The sequence below is a fragment of the Bison bison genome, unplaced genomic scaffold, assembly GCF_000754665.1.
Source record: "Bison bison bison isolate TAMUID 2011002044 unplaced genomic scaffold, Bison_UMD1.0 scf7180017864373, whole genome shotgun sequence".
Classification (NCBI taxonomy): Eukaryota; Metazoa; Chordata; class Mammalia; order Artiodactyla; family Bovidae; genus Bison; species Bison bison.
Genome location: NW_011494945.1, coordinates 8,260,462 through 8,282,244, shown reverse-complemented (window position 1 = coordinate 8,282,244; position 21,783 = coordinate 8,260,462). Strand labels below are relative to the sequence as shown.

General features: G+C 35.6%; 1 protein-coding gene across 1 annotated transcript in view; it reads right to left on the bottom strand.

Moving 5' to 3' along the window:
• The window catches only part of PDSS2 (prenyl (decaprenyl) diphosphate synthase, subunit 2), a 268,981-nt gene that overhangs the window by 89,244 nt on the left and 157,954 nt on the right, over positions 1-21,783 (bottom strand). The window contains exon 3 of the mRNA XM_010856657.1: positions 14,870-15,068. Coding sequence (XP_010854959.1) covers positions 14,870-15,068 — 199 coding nt within the window. The remainder of the gene's footprint in view (positions 1-14,869; positions 15,069-21,783) is intronic.

Genomic DNA, 21,783 nt, shown 5'->3' with positions numbered 1-21,783 from the left:
AAGAGTCTTCTCCAGTACCACAGTTCAAAAGCATCAATTCTTCGGCGCTCAGCTTTCTTCACAGTCCAACTCTCACATCCATACATGACCACTGGAAAAACCATAGCCTTGACTAGACGGACCTTTGTTGGCAAAGTAATGTCTCTGCTTTTGAATATGCTATCTAGGTTGGTCATAACTTTCCTTCCAAATAATTAGGTTCCTGAAAAAGTGGCGGGTAATTTAAAATGCTGACATCAAGATCAAACTTTTCAGAAGAAATAAAGAAAAAGGAGATGCTTTTGCATATTCATTGGAAGGACTGATGCTGAAACTGAAGCTCCAATACTTTGTCCACCTAATGCGAAGAGTCGATTCATTAGAAAAGACTCTGATGCCAGGAAAGACTGAGGGCAGGAAGAGAAGGGGATGATAGAGAATAAGATGGTTGGAGAGCATCATCGACTCAATGGACATGAGTTTGAGCAAACTCCGGGAGATAGTGAGGACAGGGAAGCCTGGTGTGCTGCAGCCCATGTGGTGCAGAGTCAGACATGACTGAGCGACTAATAACAACAACAACATACCTTGTTATGACTGGACTTTCTCTGAAGAAAATAATGTCTGCCATTTCAGTGATCTGCACACTTTTCCCCATGTGGCCAATAACCTACATTTTGCTTTCACTGCTTCTTCATTTGAGGGCCCTCTCAGTGATGTTAAGTGGTGTTTTCCAAGTATGATTTTATTGAAAAGTTAATTCCACTTTTGAGAAGTTCACAGTGTGACTCTTCAGAACACCAGAATCATAGTAGAGTATTTCATGCAACTGAGGATGCTGCTGGCTAGGACACTGCCTGGTAGTACTGGATTTCAAAATTTTTAAATGGTAACCCAGAGTAAGAACTGTATTTTACATCATGACACAGTACATGTATACATGCATATGTATAAAAATGAATGAAAAGCTTTATAAAACAAAGGTTTAATTATTCCTATTTTCTTTTGTATTTCATAAAAAAAAAAAGGTGTTAATAGTTACTTACTAAATCGATTTCACCACCCACCAATAAGCAGGATGTGATCTGTGGTTTGAACCATTATCTCACATCATGCTGATATGTCATGAATAGCTCATAGCTTGTCATATATGACTCATATTTTGATATGTGGTTTGAACCATTATATCATGCTGATAATGTCATGTATAGCTCATACCTTAGCCATCTTTTAAAATTTTTTTAACTTATTATTAATTATTTATTTTGGGCTGTGCTGGGTTTTCTTCGCTGCATGGGCTTTTCTCTAGTGGCAGTGAGTGGGGGCTACTTGTCCTTGTGGTGCACAGATTTCTCATTGCAGTGGCTTTTCTTGTGCAGCATGGGCTCCAGGGCACGCGGGCTTCAGTAGTTGCAGCTCTGGGGCACTACAGCACAGGTTCAACAGCTGTGGCACACAGGCTTAGTAGCTCAGCAGCATACGGGATCTTCCTGGATCAGGGATTGAACCCATGTCTCCTGCACTGGCAGGAAGATTCTTTACCACTGAGCCACCAGGGAAGCCCCTTGGTTAGCCATGTTAATTGCAAAATCCCCAAATTTTTCATATGCAGTTTAAACATTGTTATTCTGAAATATATTTGTAAAGGTGTTAATTTATCACTTTATACCAAAAACAAGTAAATCAACTGAGTATAAACAGAGGCAGGATAAAACAGAATCATTCTTGGGTACTGTAGGGTATATTCTGTTAGGGTACATATCAATCTTGTTGGTTTATATTACTGATGTTGACTATTAGCTTTAATTGCATTAGATTCATGAAAACAAATTGGCTTAGACCACATTTGGCCAACGAGTTAAAAACTTCAGCATTTTTCTGGGATTCACATATACATCTTGTAAATTCCAGGGATACCATGTCCTATTGGGTAACACAGTTCACCTTTCAGCATAATCAGTTCCTGTTCAAATTGGGCCACATGAAAGGCAGATGTTTGTAATTTAGAGACGTCCCAAGGTCTGCACTTCAAAAGCAGTCACAGAAATAAAAGCATGGCTCATATGTGTTAAAAACCCATGCATCTTGTCTAAAACTGTAATTGTATTTCTTCCAAATACCTTCACAGTTCTTCAAAACCTGTGATTCAGTGAAATTCTAAAAATAATGGGCCCTACTAATACTGCATTCTAGAAAATTAAGACAATCCATTTTCCCCTCCTTTTAAAAAAATTAGGTAGTGAGAATTGAGACTAGCTGCATTGTTCCCTTGAATCAAATAATGAATACCCTTGGGTTAGAAATTCTCTAATTTATAAAGATACACAATTGACTTTTAAACTGATATCTCTATCTCGAATGCTTAGCACATGAACAAAAATTTTTGTTGAATTATCAATACTGTTCTAATGTGTGAATTCACTGTATAAATCTTAACTATTTCAAAATAAATTTGCACAATTACCACTCTGTTCAATTGCTGTTTTCATTTGTATACCACCTTATGGCTTAAACTACTTGAAAAAGTGAAGCTTCTCGTCACAAAATATAAGTTTCTCATCACAAATCAGCCATAAAGATGAGTGCATAAATTTGGGGTATTACTTTAGATTGCTGAAATACGCATGTCCAATCTCAAGATCTCTGATAGTTACAAAACATTTTGATTTTTCTACTACACCTCTGATTTTATTACAAAGTTTTCTTGATTGCTTTTCTTTATATTGAATGTCTTTTTCAGAATCTGGTTGTATGTTGTAGCTTTTGAGTTTTTCCCACAACACTCAGAATTGCAGAATATTGGAACTGGCAAGGAGGCAGGGGATGGAAATAATGCTGCTTTTATAGATGAGGAAACTAAGAAAACAAGTTGCCTTTGCTTAGTAGTTGTTTCTCTAAAATGTTTTATAAAGCCTTATTGATATTTTTATTGAAATGTTTATTTAAAAACCACTAATTGTTTAAGATATTATAAATTCCAATATCTCTAAGTGCAAAATTTCTGGCAAAAAAGCTATTGTGGTTCTTTCTTTGTTTGTTTTCTTCTTCAGTTAAGCATGAGGATTTCAAAGCTGGATTGCCTGGATTTAGACAGCAACTCTACCACTTATTAGCACTGTTATCACAAGGAAATTAGCTCTTTCCTTTGTCTTGGGAGAGGTTATATAGGTTAATATACAAAAATCACAACAGTGTCTACTACATAGTAAATACTCAAAAGTATAAGCTGTTAGTATTTTAATAACTGGTAGTAATTTTAATAACTATTATATATTCTACATTATGAAGTTTCTAATTTCATTTCCAAAATGGTGTATTAAGACATTAGATAAACAATCTGGAGAAAAAGGTTTCATCTGGAATTCTGAGAGATAAAATGAGTTGTCCAATGTTAAATGACTATGTTTTTTAAACAAGGTAGAGATAGGAAGTAGGTCTACACACTTCAACATCAGGGCTATTTCCACGTCTCTTTGTAGCTTTATATGACATCACTAAGGAATATAAAATAGATAAATGCTATAAAGCTTAACACATTATGAAAACATAAGTAATCCACAAGAGTGTAGCTGCTTAGCAATAAAGTAATTAATCTGATATTCTAAATAGGAAAACTGTCCTTCAAAAACTAAAGATTAGACAGACACACACAGTATAGTTTTAGTGTTTATTGATATCTGACTTGAACAAAGAACAAAGACAATTAAGCCACATGAATAACAGCAAACAACTCAATGTATTTTCTAAATTCTTAAAAAGAAAGTTCTTTGGCACAACTATACTTTCCAACAACCCACTTTAATATTTTCACAATTTATGATATCAGAAATGACCTCAGGGTCAGGCATTTGTCAGTTAATGACCAGTTGGGCTAATGGCCTTCAGCTTTGCCTTGGGCACACAAGTCCTCCAGTAGGTCATTAGCTGCCAGAAAAGGGCTCTTCCCAATCACTATTGCTAAATAAATAAAATTTGCTTCTGGGTTAAGGCCCTGTAAGCCAACTTGGGCTTAGAGTGAATTTTTTCGTTGGGTATTTACAACTCAGAAGAAAATGATGGAAATGCTAAAACCAAAGTTATATCACTATAATTAATGAAAAGTAGTCACATGGATCCTTTTGGATGCTCTTAAATTTTCTTTTGCTTATGGTATCCAAATTCAGTATTAATTTAATATAGCAGGCATGAGATTACAACTGTAATACATTTAAAATTTTTTATCTATAAGTAAATTTTTTGGAGCTCATACTACATTTTCCCAAAATATAAGTTTATATATGATGGCTCGGTTTCCAGGGCAACCCACAAAAGCTTATTTAGTCCATAATATTAGAAATACCTTATGCCTGTAATAAAAAATTGGATAGAAAACCACAATCTTCCAATACCTGCAACTAAACAAATAGAAAAACAAAACTAAATATGAAATATTTAAAAATGATCTTTAAATGCTGATAGTTACAGGGAAATTTGGTTCAGTAAGAGAATGAGGATAGATACACTGGTTCTTTCCCATGCCTATTTCATTTCTATTATAATTTTCCTTTTATATACCAAGTTTTAGTTCTTCCAACTCCAAGTAAACTTTGTTGGTTTATTTTTCCTCTTGAAAAAAGTAAAGAGAAGGCAAAAAGGTGGATGACAATTTTTCTGAAATAACAGGTAAAAGGAAAACGAAAAACTGAAGGAAAACAATTAAAGAGGATGTGTATACATTCTGAAGACTGCCTGAGGTGAAATGAACTGAGTAATGCATAGTAAGAGACAAAGAAAGGGGCACCGTGTACAGGTCCACTGCGTGAAGAAAGGGCGGGTGGAGAAGAGTCTTGTCATCAGTATTTTACTTGTGGAAATCATTCAATTAATTGTTTTCATCCTCTGTGGTTTGACACCCAGGATTAATATTCTTTTCTTCATATAACCCACTCAAGTGTAGATTTTCATGACTAGAATAAATATGCACAGAACCTAAGGGAGGTGTCATATATTGTAATGATAAAGGAAACTATCTTCATATCACTTAGAGAAGTCAGAATGCTATTATAAAATCACAGTTTCAAAATTCTCAGAATACTTTTCCAGTTTTTTCTTATCATATGATGCTAACATAGCCAAGTATTAAACAGACACTATATTTATAGTCTGAATCTGCTTCCTTGCATATAAAATAAAAGTAATACATGTTTGAGATGTGTACTAGAAATAAGACAAAATATTATGTTCTTTTAAAATTTATTATCTCATTAAAACCTTGAACTTTACCCTTTTGGTGCCAAAAAGCAATGAAATGTCTTTTGCGGGTGAAAGTGAAGTGAAAGAGACAGTGAGGTCGCTCAGTCGTGTCCGACTCTTTGAGACCCCATGGACTGCAGCCTACCAGGCTCCTCTGTCCATGGGATTTTGCAGGCAAGACTACTGGAGCGGATTGCCATTTCCTTCTCCAGGGGATCTTCCCGACCCAGGGATTGAACCCAGGTCTCCCGCACCGTAGACAGATGCTTTACCGTCTGAGCCACCAGGGAAGTCCAAGGTCAAATGCCATTATGCAAAATAGATACTTCTCTGAATTGTCTATGTCAGAAACCTGAAGACTAGAAAAAAGAGCAAGAGAAGCATTTCTTCCATATGCTTGGCATTTAAAGAAACTTATTTTTTTTAAAGCCTGTTTTCTACAAAAATACACCCTCTGAAATGGACAGAGTTGAACCATGGTTGGCCATGAGAGGTAGAAATATACTGATTATGGCAATCTTATTGTACACTTCAGCAATCTCAATTTTTGTAATTCCCTTTACCCACTTTCTAGAATTCATATGAATTAAATCTACTTTTTCCCCACCAATTTCACTAGCATAAGTTGCTGTTTCTCCAAAGTCAGAGAGAGGAAAGAAAAGTATTTTCCAACTTGAGTTATTCAGTATTCTAATTTGGCCTTTCTATTGATTTTATTCAAGGGACTTCCTGAGTTCAGAGTTTACAAAGTACTGGGCAGATAAACAGCTGATTCCTTCCTCTTCATCCTCAGCCACGTGACCCTGGTCTGTAAACACACAAGGTCACAGTAATCGCTACTTTAAATGAATATGACAGAGAAAAACTTAAATTTCATATGACATAGGCATGTTTTTAGGTTTCACTTTTCAATAGGAATTTATAAGTAAAATTAATATAACAGATAAGAAAAACATCAAATAACCAATAGCAGCTGCTTTATTAAAATATATAGACGGTACAAAAGGAGATTTACATGCATAAATTGAGCGTATTTATACAACTAAATTTCTTCCTTGTAAACAACATATTTATGCCTTTAGGAAAACAAAGTTAACATAAGGAAATACATCAGCTATGTAAGAAGTACATCTGTGCCACTGGTTATTTAGAAATATAAATCACTAATGCTTAATAAAATGGTGCCCAGTAGTGACATCATGATGATGTTTCAGGGTGCTTAGACAAGACCCAGGCTAACTCTCAGATGTGTAAGGATAGGTCCATTAAATGAAAATCACTACAAAGGTTAAAAATAATAATATGGTGAATTAAATTTTTTAAATACTAGGGTTATCACTGTACATATAAAATAAAACACTCTTTTTATATATTTTTTTTAAGATGACAAGTAGTAATGTGCACTGTCTTATTTACACTGTGGCTTAATCCTAAAATACAAATCTAGTCCACAAATAAATACAGGGAACCAGGGAAAAACTGTAATGGTCAGCCAGATTTCTAAATTATAGTGCTTTTCCATGTCATGATTTTCTCCCAATTATCTAGCATGTCTCATTGATAGCCTGATGCTCAAACATTAAAATTTTAGATTCTGGCATGACCTCATCATTTCAGCACTCAGCGATGTTTTACACGAACACAATATAGAGCAATTTATTTCAAAGGAGTCAGAGAATTTATGGCTTAAAAAGAGGTATTCTGAGGTCTCTTAGTTCAGGGTCTTTATATAGTGAAGTACTAAAATAAAAAGTTGCCCTTAGGTTCCATAACTGAAAATGAATGAAAATTCATTAATTTTTAAAGCATTAATTTTTAAATTCACTACTGAATTCAAAATCTTGTTAATTCACACTTATGTGACTATAGCTATAATAGTAAGACAATTACCAGAGGATTAATATACCAATTTCTATACTTAGAGATATTTAAAAATCTAAGTGTTACCTAAGGCAATTACCTTGAAGACCCCTCATATCTTCAGGGAAAAGCCAAAGGGAGAATAATTGACTTTGCTAATTTTACCCTTGGCAATTATAAAAGAGCTCTGAATTTCATATGACTGCAGAACACTTCATCTAATGGTCTGCCCCAGGAGAAGTACAATGACAAACATATAACACAGAAATTCAGACAAGAATTCAGTAGCAAAATAAAGTGGGATGTTGGTAGAATGAGTAAGTTATAGAAAATTAGAAGTTGCTACAAATATGCTAACTTTAATTACCAAGTTAAATATATACTCTCAAAGAAAAACCAGGCTGTTACTGTGAAAAAACAGAATACTATATACAGCATTTTTGTGCTATGTTCTGCCTGTCCCCTTATGCTGAGGTCTCTGTTTATGTTGCTAATGCTGACAAATTTTCTTTCTTATGAAAGAAAGTGAAAATGTCAAACAGACATCTAGCTTTGTTAAGACATTATCATATGTAGAGATCTTACTTATCGCCACCTTTTCCTCCCCTCGGACTCTCTCTTTTAATAGTAGTATACTGAAGCTTCTGGGAGCTCATTTAATAAAATTAGTCCTCTTTTGAGATAAAACTTTACTTTCCTTAAAAAAAAAAAATTCCAAGGGGAATACCACCATGTATTTAAATGAAAGGAACCAGTTCTGAATATGGGAGATTTGCTTTATCAAAAGATTTTCTCTGAAAGAGCACTTTAGTTACCCTTTACAATTTACTCAGTTTAAAACAATATTCACATGATTTGGAAATCATCCATTATGATTAAAATACGGCTACAGAAAGCCTAGATTTGTAGATCAATTATGGACCCTAGATATGGTACTCAAGGTCTTTCACAAAAAGTGAGCCAGTGAAGCATCTTTTGAAAGTGAACTTGTAGAACCTTCAAATGACCCTTTGAAGAACAATGTGCAAAAGATCTATTTCAGATGAACAGGGGGGATGCATACAATAAAGGCTTCAATTTAACACACAACTATCAAATTCAGAAAAAAACATACCATGGCTTAAAAAGAAAAAACTTCCTCACCAGACAAAGGTTGATAAAATGCCAATCTAAAGGTGCAAACCTGTGCAGAGATCATGAAGGTACAGGACTTGATGGGAAGGGAATGCTTGACCATTCTTATTTCAAGGAGAAGCTTCAGGCTGAACTGTTGCTTGGATATGATCAGCTTTTTTTTTTTTTTTTGTAAATCAAGTAGTGCTACTGAAATCCAGTGCCTAATGGAGCAGATGGTGGAGGTCTTAGACTCTGGAACATTTATAGTGATGCTTCTGAATGCAAAGCACCAAGAATGGATTTCACAGGCTATGAATCTGATTTGATTTTGATGAGAACAGAGCCTCCATTTTCTCTGAACTTGAACCACACTGAAAGAAAGAATGTGTGAATGATACAAGCTAGCTAAGAAAAGGAACATTTTAAATATTATTTCTATAAAGTGAAGTGGCTAAAGCAAGTGATCACTTGCTTGTGTCATTATAGTATGTTAATAATATTTGTACTTAATACCACCATCTTAACCTTATATAAAAGGTTAATGAAAGTGAAAGTCGCTCAGTCGTGTCCGACTCTGCAACCCCATGGACAGCAGCCTACCAGGCTCCTCTTTCCATGGGATTTTTCCAGGCAAGGATACTGGAGTGGTTTGCCATTTCCTTCTCCAGGGGATCTTCCTGACCCAGGGATCGAACCAGGGTCTCCTGCATTGCAGGATTGCAGGGAGCCCAACTGAACTACCAGGGAAGCCCAATCTTATATAAGACTCCATCAAGGGCTTCCCTAGTGGTCCAGTAATTACGAATCAGCCTTGCAGTACAAGGGACACCAGTTTGATCCCTGGTCCAGGGAGATACCACATGCCACAGAACAATTAAGCCCCTATGCCACAACTACTAGGCCAGAACTGTATACAGCCCATGAGCTGCAATAACTGAAGTCCTCACACCTACAGCCTGTGCTCTGCAACAGGAGGAGCCCCTGCAGTGAGAAGCCGGTGCACCGCAACGAAGGGTAGCCCTAGCTCATCACAACTAGAGAAAACCACGTGCAACAACAAAGAACCCCCACTGCCAAAAAATAAATATATAAATCTTATAAAAAGAAAAGGACTTCATCAGAATAGCTTAAAGTGAGTTAAAACTAATGATCAGAGCGAACAGATATAAATTTGTCCCATGACATGTCTTCCTCTCAGGTATGTGGATCTAAACCATGAGCGGTCAGTGTGTGTGGTTAGTCATGTGCAGCTCAAGGCAGCCAGAAACCATACCAGATCCGCACTTTCTGAGGCTTCCTCCTTCTCCAAGACCCAAAGTTCAACAGAGACCATGGCAGGTATGGTGAAGAGGGAAAACGTAGAGGGTGGCTCCCAAGTAAACTGAGATTATTTATAATTCCATTTTATATGGCCAATAAATTTCTTTCTTTAGCCTCCTCTTCAGATGAACACAAACTACATACTAAAGGCACCATACTGTTCTCCCTAAAACCAGCAGGTCTGTCTTGTGAAACTACGCGTTAACCAAAAAGTGTGAAGGGAAGGTAGGGCAGAATGCTATTTGTCTCCCAATATCTATTCTCTGTATCTTCCAGATTTTTGGCTGGGCACATGGCAACCCACAAAAGTTTGTATATCCTAGTTTCTCTGAGAGCTAGGTGTGACTGTATCATTAAATTTTAGCCAACAGAATGTATGCAGAAGGATTTCAAATAACTTCTGAGAAATGTCTTCAAAGCGGTATGACACTATAAAACTTATCATCCAAACTGGGCCATGTAAAAGGCAGTAATAAAATAATTAAAACTTTGTACTTTTTGAAACTTTTGTAGAATTGCAATTAATGAAAACAAAGTTTCCATGGGAATTTTTCCCTACAGAAGGAAAGAAGGAATTGAAGAAAATAAATGGTAAGAACTCAAATGCTCTACAAGATTAAAATGTGCCATTCTGTACTTGTGATTTGGACTATCTCACCTTGCAGGAAGACTCTTTTGGTGGGGGGTGTGTGTGTGTGTGTGTGTGTTAGTCACTCAGTTGTGTCTGACTCTTTGCGACGCCATGGACTGTAGCCTACCATGCTCCTCTCTCCAGGCAAGAATACTGGAGTGGGTTGCCATTCCCTTCTCCAGAGAATGGTCCCAACCCAAGGATCAAACTCAGGTCTCCTGCATTGCAGGCAGATTCTTTACCATCTGAGCCACCAGGGAAGCATCTGATGAAACTTGTACTAACTAATAATTGATTTTATTACATTGGGGGACTTGTTAACTAGTTCTATTCAAAAATTACTTCCAAAAAATACACAAAATTTCAAAAGAAATAAAAATAACATATATTCATGTACATTAAAATAAAATAAAAAGAACTTTTTATATTGATTATATGAATATTAAAAAATAGTAGAATCACTATTCTTGGTACATATTCACATACTTTTTTTCTTAGCCATATCTGTCTCTAATATAGCGTCACTGGCATTTTTCTGAAGGATGTGTTTTCAAAAACATGGCATTTAAAGATAAAACCTCCAGCAACATTCTCCACAGCTGCATTTTGTAATTAATTAATTTGAAATTATTGACATTTTAAAGGATTCTTATTGGTAGATGACAATACCATCATTGATAGTATTGGTAGATGACTGGTAGATGATAATTGGTAGATTTATTTTATTTTATTTTTTTTTTTGGGAGGAGTTTTTGTGAGGTTCAAATGAGATAGTGTAAGTGAAATGGTTTTGAGAATTATCTATGATTTGAGAAATATTGGAAAGAGGAGGAGTAAGTGATGCACAGCCCAGAATGAGGACTCTGCTGGGTCCAGGTCCATTTCTTCTTTTAACAAAGACCTAAAGGAGCAGAGCTTCTCCCTCCACTCACTTTGAAACTTTCTTGAATATAGAGATGTCATAGTCACATATCATGATTAGAGGGGCAAAATCCCCTAACAGTCTCCCATGATTTCCTGTAATGTGTATGTTACACCTTAGCTCTCTCACAGTTCTTAGATATTCTGTTCTGTTGTGTTGTTTTTGTTTTTTGTTTTTTTTCTGTCTTTGCTCTCTCTGCTTTTTCAGTTTTAGAGGCTTCTACTGAGATATCTCCAAGGCCAGAGATTCTTTCTTCAGCTGTGTCTAGTCTAATAATAAAGCCGTCAAAGATATCCTTCCTTTCTGTTACAGTGTTTTTGATTGCTAGCATTTCTTTTTGCTTCTTTCTTGGAACTTCCATCTCTCTTATGTAGCTTATGTTGTCTGTTTTTGCATTCGTTCTGCTTCATCCATTAGAGCCCTTAGCATATTAATCATAATTGTTTTAAATTCCTGGTCTGATAATTCCAATATCCCCGCTGTATCTGAGTCAAGCTCTGGTGTTTGCTCTGTCTCTGCAAGTTGTGTTTTTGCCCTTTCCTGTGTCTTGTAATTGTTTCCTTGATAGCTAGATATGATTTGATTTTTCTCCATAAGTAGATAGCTCATACTAGGTAAAAGTGAAAGTGTTAATCATTCAGTTTTGTCTGATTCTTTGGGGCACCATGGACTGTAGCCCGCCAGGCTCCTCTGTCCATGTGGGTTAATTGGTAGATTTAATTGAGAAAGATGCTCTTTCTACAGGTTCTGAGTTACTTGGTAAGTTCAGAGCAAATTTGCTAAATGGAAGAGATACTCAATTCTAATTTTCTTTTCATATTGAAAATTGTAACTATTCCACCCCAGATATTTTCAAGGTACTGTATTTTTGCTTCCTTCAGAGTACCTTTCTTTGACAAATATTTTTATAAGACAAAACTTGTCAAATAAATCGACTATGATTCTTTTGAATGTTTTGTCAAAATTAGATGTAGCAAAATCTATATTTTCTCAATTTCATTTCACTCATATATGTGTATAATTTATTCAAAATAGGAGCACCACCAAAAGATTCTTCCTGCAAGGTGAGATATTCCAAATCACAAGTATAGAACTGCATGTTTTAATCTTGTAATCTTTATTCTTTGCATTTGAGTTCTTACCATTTATTTTGTTCAATTCCTTCTTTCCTTCTGTAGGAAAAAGTTCCAATGGAAACTCTGTTGTCATTAATTGCAATTCTACAAAAGTTTCATTGGGTACTTCATTTGTTGAACACTTGATTTCAGATTTCCAATTGATTTTGAACAAAATGTAACCAAAACTATGATGTCCATTTAGAACAAAGTTCAATACCATCCTTGGACATAAAGATTTCTAAAATCTGACTAATGACAGGCAACAAAGAGAGAAGGCACATACTTCTTTGAAATATGTGGTGCTGAAGTATAGTTTTACACTCAACATCAGCTATATCCCCCAAATCTTATAGTCCTGAGATCTGACTATAAAGATATTTGTTAGTTTTGGTAACAATAGCTTTTATTTCAATTAGTAGAATGTTGGTGCTTGTTTTGACGCAAATATGAACTATGAGTGTGCTTCAATTAGCTCCAACTAGTCTACAAGTTTCTCAGTATAGTTAAGATGGTTACTTTTATCACAACACCGTGGTGTGCTTTGCTTAAATTTGTACTTGTATTATTATTATGAGCTAACAATTTTCTTTCATGTTCAACTTTTAAACTGAATTTCCAGTCTCACTCAAAATGGCTTTACCTTTGATAGAATATACTTCCAAAAGTTTTACCTTGATTTCATGAATGGACTGAAAAAGAAAACATTTTTAGAATTAACAAAAATGATTTAGTTACTTGACGTACCTGACAACATTCAACTGAAACTGGAATTATCTAGCTATTTGCAAAATTCTTCTATCATTGGAGTCAACAGACTTAAAGCTACTGCTTTTGGTCAAAAATGAATGAAATTAATTTAGAGCAATAGTAATTTATCTCAACAAAAATTAGGCATTACAGAGTTGTATGTACATATACTTTCTCCAGCCATATGTGTTAAACCATCATGTTTAGGAAGTCTCCCTAAAGTAACTACTAATTTTAGTAGTAACTACTATTAATCTTGACAGTTTTTCAGCAGATTTGAATCTTCTCTTTTCCATGTGGTCAGTGACCCAACTATGGCCTCCACAGTGAACAGCAAACGTCAAGGAACATTTTATGCAAGTTATACATTCCTTATTAAATTAACTTTTCCAAGAAATTGGGTGATACACCAAACAGCCAGCTGGAGCAGCAGTGTCAAATACTTCTACCACCTGAGACAGGAAGGAGCTTTAACTGTCTCTAGACATTCAGTGTACTTTGTATTAACAACTGTCCTATATTCTGTCCTTGATTGCAGTATCTGAATGCACTGGGAAAAGAGAAGAGTTATTGCTGCTTTTCTTTCAGATTTAATAATACCTTAATATGAGAATTTCCCTTACAGTACATGGGTCTCACCTATTATTGGCCTATGTGAGACGAAAATCGAGGCAGAAGCTGGGAGTAGAAAGCAGAGCTCTACCAACCCATTATTCTAATGTAATTATAAGTAACCATTCTCTTTTAAAAATAAAAGTCTAGGACAAATGCTAAATCAGATGGGATTCTGGGATGGCAGACTTACACTGAGGCTGTACTTGGGTGTCCAGGATGTGTATTTACTTGATCTTTAATGGAGGAGATCTGCCCTTTTTTTGCCCTTCCTTCTCCTTCCCTACTATTGACTGGAATGAAGACATAATGGCAACTATCTTGGGCCACAAAGTGGCAAGATAGGAATGGCAGAGCAGTAAGATAAGAGGAGCCTGGGTTCCTGATTTTAGAATCACCATACCAACCTTGGATTGCCTAGTCCCAGATAGTAATAATATGTTTAAAAAAAAGAGAGAGAGAGAGAGAGGGAGAAAAAAATAAATTCTTATCTTGTTTTGGTCACTGTTATTTTATAGTCACACCAAATCCTAACTGATAAATGAAGACTACATCTACAGTCTTTTTAGAAAGCAGCTTGACAATATGCATCAAGAATACTAAAACTAAACCCTCTGAACCACTTCTAGGCACTTACCTTAAAGAAATAATCTGAAATGAAGAAAAACTGATGTGTAAAAATGTTTAATGCAAATCTATTTATGAGAGTAGAAAATTAGAAGCAACCTAAATGTCCCAAAATAAGGAATCTGTTAAATAAACAACACTACATCAAAATAACTGAATACTGTGCAACCATTAGTAAGCTTATGAAAAATGTTAATGATATGGGAAAATGCATGTCATTTATGCAATGGGAGAAAAAGGTAGGATTAAAGAAAGCTTACACATGTTAAGTTTTCACTTATGCTACCCCCAAATCCACACATCCAAAGGTATGAATAAACAAATACAGACTGGAAGGAAATATATGAAAACAGTAACCTATAGTAATTATCTCTGGATAGTGAGATGATAGGTAATATTGATGACATCATCTTTATCCTGAGTATTTAACACTACCTATAATTAACAAATAATTCCATCTGTTACCAGAAAAAAAAAAAAAAAAAACCAACAACTGGAAATTAATTTCAAAACTCTTTCCTAGCATTTACCAGTTTTAACTAGGGTTGATATTGCCATCATCATCATTACCCTCGTCACAATTTTACTGAGCATCTATGTGTGTGGAGTTGGGGCAGCAGGGTGTCCAGACCTCTGTGGCTCCCGCAGTCAACCAAGAGCCACCTAAAGGCCGTTCAGATAAGAACAAACCCTGCCCAGTTTTACCTTGGTGTTCTGTAGGAGAGCGAGTCCATTGCAGGCATTTGCTAGAAGAAAGTCTCCACTCAGGATAGCTATTTTATTTCCAAATTGCATATCTTTCAGTGGCCCGTCAGAAGATTGCAATTCATTTAAATTTACAATCCCACGATGTACAAGGAGAGCAGTATGGATAAGTTCTGTGATCTCTGCCAAACTTCTTTGACTAAAACACAAAAGTAAGATTTGTCTGAGTGTAAAGAATACCATCTTATCAGTATTGTCAGATTTCAGGTTTCAACAACAAAATATTTCATAGATTAGTGTCTCTTTTTTCAGGTTATTCCTTTTTAATGAAGTTTTTTTCTATTGAGATATAACGGTCACATAACATTATATTAGTTTCAGGTGTACAATATAATGATTCAGTATTTGTACACACAGCTGACTCTTGAACAGCACAGAACCATGTGAGTCCTTTTATGAGGATTTTTTCAATAAATATGTAGGTAGTACACAATCTGAGGTTGGCTGAATCTGCAGATGTGGAACCACAGATACAGAGGATAGACTATGGGCCTTGGACATCCGTGGATTTTGACATCTGAAGTGAGTCTGGGAAGCAATCTCCTGTGGACACCAAGGGACGACTGTATTGTGAAATGATCACTGCAGTAAGCCTAATTAAATCTGTCACCATACATAGTCACAATTTTTTTCCCTGTGATGAGAACTTTTAAGATCTACTCTCTTAGCAACTTTCAAACACACAATACAGTATTATTAACGACAGTCACCGCTTACACACTATATCCCCAGTACATTATATCTTCATGTTTGTCTTCTTTTTCTTGGTAATATGTAACTAGAAGCTTGTAACTTTTGACCACCTTCACCCATTTTTTCCCCCCTCCCTTGGCCCATTCCCACCATCCCCCCCAACGTCTGGCAACCACCAATCTATTTTATGAGTTCAGTTTTTGGTTTTGCTTTGTTTTTTATATTTCACAAATAAGTGAAGTCATATAGTATTTGTCTTTGACATACTTCACTTAGCATTTTGAAGTTTTGTGGAGTTTTGTTTTCTTTTTAAGGTTTCAAATGTACTTTATTTCTTCAATCACGCCATATTTTAATGGGTACACAGTGCTTTTATTTACGTGGCATCAATTATGAGTTCATTTTGAGGCAATTCAGTATTATACGGCTAGATGATTACTGATTTAGCTGGTTCAATATTGCCAGTAGGGGACAGGGTCCAAAGTATTCTAATCCGTGCTGCTGCATATACCCACATAGCAACACAAAGTGACTCCACTAGTATTACCATATTTGCACTGGAAATCAGGCATACATTTCTGGTGTCTCTGTCTTAGCTGAATGCATCAAACTCAGGGAAACACCATGAAGCTGAAGACAGAACTATGGCAAGTGCAGCTGAGGGTTTGGTGTAACTTTGTATCAGTGCCCTTGCAGAGAGACTTGAATGAAGTTTTTCTTAGAGACTTTTCCACTGAGTTACTTGGGAGCTATAAGTAGATCCTGACACCACCTTCCTTCTCTCTACCATTCCCTATTCTCTACCTCACGAGTCACCAGGATGCCCCAGAGAGAAGACAACCAATAACGGCCACCCCCCACAGTTCCATTCAGATAGTTTGTTATCAGTATAACTTCAGGATTTCTAAGAATCCTTACTAGTATCTTATAAAATTCCAATTTAGGTGGAAATAGAATTTGTGCCAGTCATTACGCCAAGCACTTTTACACATGATCACTTTTAATCTTAAATACAAGGCTGTGGGATTTACAAAGATGAACAGATGTGGTCCCTTCCTTCAAGGACCTTATCTTTCAGAATAAGAACCACGATATATACCTACAGTAGTAATTAAAATAAAGAAGACCCTTGAGGAACTTATAGTATAGGACTGTATCAGATGGCATTTCAGATGTTTGTTTTCTTATTTATACTTTTCTATAGTTTGTACATTTTCTAAAATGACAAAAGAATTACTTTATAATCATTAGAAAATCAACAATTACTAAAAATTTTAAACCTCAGAACCACCCTATGAAGGTACTATTAACTCTTATTTTACAAGTGAGAAAATTGTTATACATAGTGTAATGACTTGCCCAAAGGCACACAGTAATACAGAGCTGGAAATGCATTGAAATCAGTTACAAATGACCCCATGTGAACCATACTTCTTCATTCCAGGCCCCTGTGTAGTCCCCTCCACACTAACTTTGGGCTTCACCATATGACTTACTTTGGCCAAAAAGATATTAGCAGAAGTGACATAAGCAAGGCCTGGTAAGTGTTTATGCATTAAGGCTTGTCAATGCGGTCACATGAGTGATCCCAGAATGGTAAGAAATAAAATGGCTGTTTCAAGTCACTAAAATTTAGGATATAGTTTGCTATACAGCAATAGGTATCTGATACAGAAACTGTACATCTAGGAGTGGCTGCTGTGGCAACAAAAGCCTAAAATATATGTCAATGGCTTTGAGTCTGAATGTTTGGGGCTAGAGGTAAAGGCCGAATAAATGACAAACTCTTGGCAGAATCTGGAAAGGCAGTGAGGAAACTTACTGGAGGAGAGAGCAAGGACATATGGTATTATAAGGGAGTGAAACAACTTGCAAAACTTGCCTGTGGTAACTTGAAAGATAGAAAATATATCCACATAAAATCTTAAAAAGTAGGTAGTGAAAGTAGAGAGATCAGAAGAAGCTATAACAAAGGCCCAAGGGACATCTAACAAAAGGATTTGACCTAAAGGTCAAATTTAAGGATTTGACCTAGAATAACAGCCTTAGAAAAGGAGACAAATATATATAAAACAATCAAATAATAAAAGACTCTTCTCTAAAAACAATGTACTACTAGTTTGACAACTATAAATTATATAAAGATGCAATAAAGTAAAGGAACCAAACAATTTGGCATCTATAAAGAAAAAGCATGTTTCTAACTTATTCCTTTGCTTAAAAAAAGTAAAAGAATATGTAAAAATGTTCCAGTGTACATAGTGTACCTGAATACAAATTGGGGAAGTAGGAAAAGAGGAACCAGTGAGTTAAACAGCTTCTGAAAAGAGTAAATTCATGGTTTAGATGAAAACCTCACTACATCCCAAAGAAAATCACTGAGGATGGAGACTTAAGGACTGTTGAGAAGTTAACAGAAAACATTTTTTTAAAGGGAGCTAACAGTTAAAACTGTCCTTTAAAAGAGTAACTAAAAGAAATGAATAAAAGTGTACTTTATTGGTACCCTGCAAATGTATTCTAGTTTACAAAAACGTCCACTGCTACACTTCACAAAAATTAGCACAATGAGATTATGAGCAAGTATAAACCTCAAGAAGGGTTAAGCACTGGATAAATCTCTCATGCAGTTCAGCTTATGAAAGAAAGCAACAACCAGGCAAGTCAAAGTTGTAGGTGTTTTGAATTACCCTAAGGACGAAAATGAATTACTGGGAGCTTTTAATAAAGACATCCATAATCATAAAGCTCCATTCATTAAACAAACGGCAATCTAAAAGCCTCATGGCCAGAAACAACAAGAACAGTGGTAATAATGAAAGTGAAACCATAATTTGTATAGTACCCACCATTCACAAAGAACTTTTACTTACTTATCTACTTGTGATTCTAATTACAGCATGTGTGGGGAGCTTAAATACCTGGTTGGAACATTCAGTTTATGAAAGACAAAGCTGGAACTCAGAGCCTCATGGTCATAGTGTCCAATGATGGTTTAAAATGTTTATTTACCTGATGAACAGTAAATGGGGGAGGGGGCAAAGTTACAACACTACCAAGATTGATACATGCTCACCACAGACTTGTCCAATTTTCATCTTTAGTTCTAAGCACTACAGAAGACTTCTCTGGGAGAAAGTATGACTAGACTTGACTCTCTGTTATAGTAGCTGGAGAAAGTAACAAGTTGTTTCAAAAATAATTTGGTTATACCAAAATAAGTGATTTAGCTCAATCAGAGGGAGCTAACAATTCTCCTTCTGCCTATCACAGACAGTTTGTGGAAAATCCCTTAAAACTCCAAGGTCGTTCGTCTTCTTATCTCTGAAAGGAGGGGAACTGGAGAAAGTCTCTTCTAGTTCTAAGATTCAGGGATTTCTGTCCTAAATTTAATATTCAGTCCTAAAATTCTAAGATTTGGAGATTTAAAGAACTACTTAGACTGGTAGTTTAATAGTTATGTGTGTGCCTTGTTGCTCAGTCATGTCGAACTTTTTGGGACCCCATGGACTGTAGAACACCAGGCTCCTCTGCCCATGGAGACTTCCAGGCAAGAATAATGATGGAATGGGGTGCCATCTCCTACTCCAGGGGATCTTCCCAACCCAGGGATCAAACCCACGTCTCTTGCATCTACTACATTGGCAGGCAGATTCTTTAGCACTAGCACCACCTGGGAGCCCAGTTAATAGTGAAAAAAGACAAAATTATTGTGATGATTAGTACATACTTTCTAAAGAAACAGAAATGAACTGATTGGTCATCTTGAAATCTGTCCACTCTAGTACTGTGTTCACAACTTCTAAGATTTTATCATTAGAAAAACAACTTCAGGCCACATTATACAACTTATAATTTAGTGTTACAGCAGTGACAGTATGAGAATCTGGGAATTTTTCCTTTTCATTATCTTATTCCTAGTTTAGCCACTGAAAGTAATCTAGTAAACTTTCAGTGTACTGGATTTTAAAAAGTATCTTATTTTATGCACATATATTTTAGTACTCAGGTATTTTTTCATGCTAAATCTTGATTGGATAAAAGTCATAAGTGAATACTGCTTATGTTAAGTAATCAGAGTAAGGAAGTAATTACTACATTGAATGTAACCCTGAGGATTAACCAATATTTTTACAAAAAGTTTCACCAAATTACTTTCTTTCTATTATATGTTAAACAACTTAATCTGCTTTGATACATATTCTTCCAACATTTCTCCAAATTGTTTAGCATCCTAAGGTTTAGATATGAGAGGACAGACATTGCTAGTTACCTATTTCCTCTCTCCTTCCTCACTACTAACATACCTGTGGCTGTATTTGGAGAGACAAAGTACTCATTTAAAAAACTCACCTCCTCAAAATCCCTTGAGGCTAGAGGTGATCCTGTAGCACAGTTTGGCCAATGAATGTAAGTAGAAGTCCACTAGGTGAGTCTCTAAGGAAACTACTGAGTTTCTAGTATAAGGGAATAGATTCAGAGGGCATGCACCTTTGGCATTTTGAGCTTACCCCTTCCTCCTGTTAGGAATATGGCTCAGCTGCTTGGGGGCACCATAGAAACTTTAAGCATCTCAAGAGAGCCCGCAACCCAAGGATGGTAGAGCATGAAAAAATGAGAAGCCTGGACCTCTGGTGATGTCTTAGGGCTACTCTAGCTCTGATGCACCTATCTTTACACTTCTTGATATCTGAGATAAATAAATACCACTTTCCTTTAAGCTATTGTTTGTTGAAAGATACTCAATAAAAACTATATCACAAAAATATGTTTATATTTCTGCACTCTGATTTTATTTACCTAATATTATCTCTTGGAGATAGTTTCATGTTATTTACAAATAAAATCTCCTTGCTCTATTTAACATCTCTTCAGAGGTCCATTGTATAGATGTGCCATACTTTTGCTGCTATAGGGTGAATGAGAAGTGAATTTTTGTTTAAGTAATTTTTAAGAATCAGTCCATGCATCACTTTTGGGAAGTCTTTCCTCGCTTCCCCAAGGTTAACTCTTTCTGCACTTGAAAGCCTTTGAACATAACTCAGTCATTTGTTGTACTATGCTGTAATTATTACTTGAGCCATCTTTCTTCTGCCACCTCCCTTTCTCCCAACACTATAAATGATACTATCCTATTTCCCTCTTTTAAATTAATAGTTCTTTACTTAGTAATCAATTTTATAAAGGTAGAGGAAACAGCCATCACTCTTGAGTTTCAAAAAATAAGGAATGATGTAAACTAAAAAGTCAGATTTACAGACTCAGAGTTGGAAGTGACCCCAGAGGTCAATTAAGCTCAATTAGCCCCTTCCAGGGATGAGTAATAAATTACACAGGAGCCAAGTCTGCTGATGAACAGTTTTATCAGAAATTGTTCCCAATATTAACTTGCATGTTAAGTTGCTTTAGTCATGTCCGACTCTTTGGGACCCTTTGGACTATAGCCCGCCAGGCTCCTCTGTCCATGGAATTCTCCAGGCAAGAATACTGGAGTGGGTAGTCATTCCCTTCTCCAGGGGATCTTCCTGACCCAGGGCTCGAAACCAAGTCTCCTGCATTGCAGGCACATTCTTTACCATCTGAGCCACAAAGCCAGTTTGGAAATATTAACTTGAAATCTCTAAAAATGTTTTACACGTTTAAGTTTGTGTTAAAGTAACAGAAGAGTCAATAGTGTTTCATCACTCAGGCAAAGGAGATAAAAGACAATAGTCTTCTTTCTTATTCTATTTTTTCCTTTTTCTTCCTCTTCCTTCCTTGCTTTTCTTCTTGAGAGGTCTATGATATAGTAAATAAAAAATATTTCCCCTTAGAAATAACAAATGTTTACCCTTTGCCATTTTCAACAATTTTAAGATGTATTTCTTAAAAAAAAAAAAAAGATGTATTTCTTGAAAAAACTTTATTTGCGAATTTTCAAATATAACAAAAAGTTGAAAATGTAGCATAAAGAACCTCCGTGACCCTAACCTTGTTTTAGTTACATCTTTCATTCTCCTTCCAGATTATTTTTTTTTTTTTAATTAGAAAAGGTAGTGGCAGGATTTTATTTTATTTATTTATTTTTTTTAATCAGAAATGTGTTCAAAGACATATACAGAATATCAATGAAATAAAATACTTAGGACAAGAATGAAAAAGCAGGATACAAAACTATATAT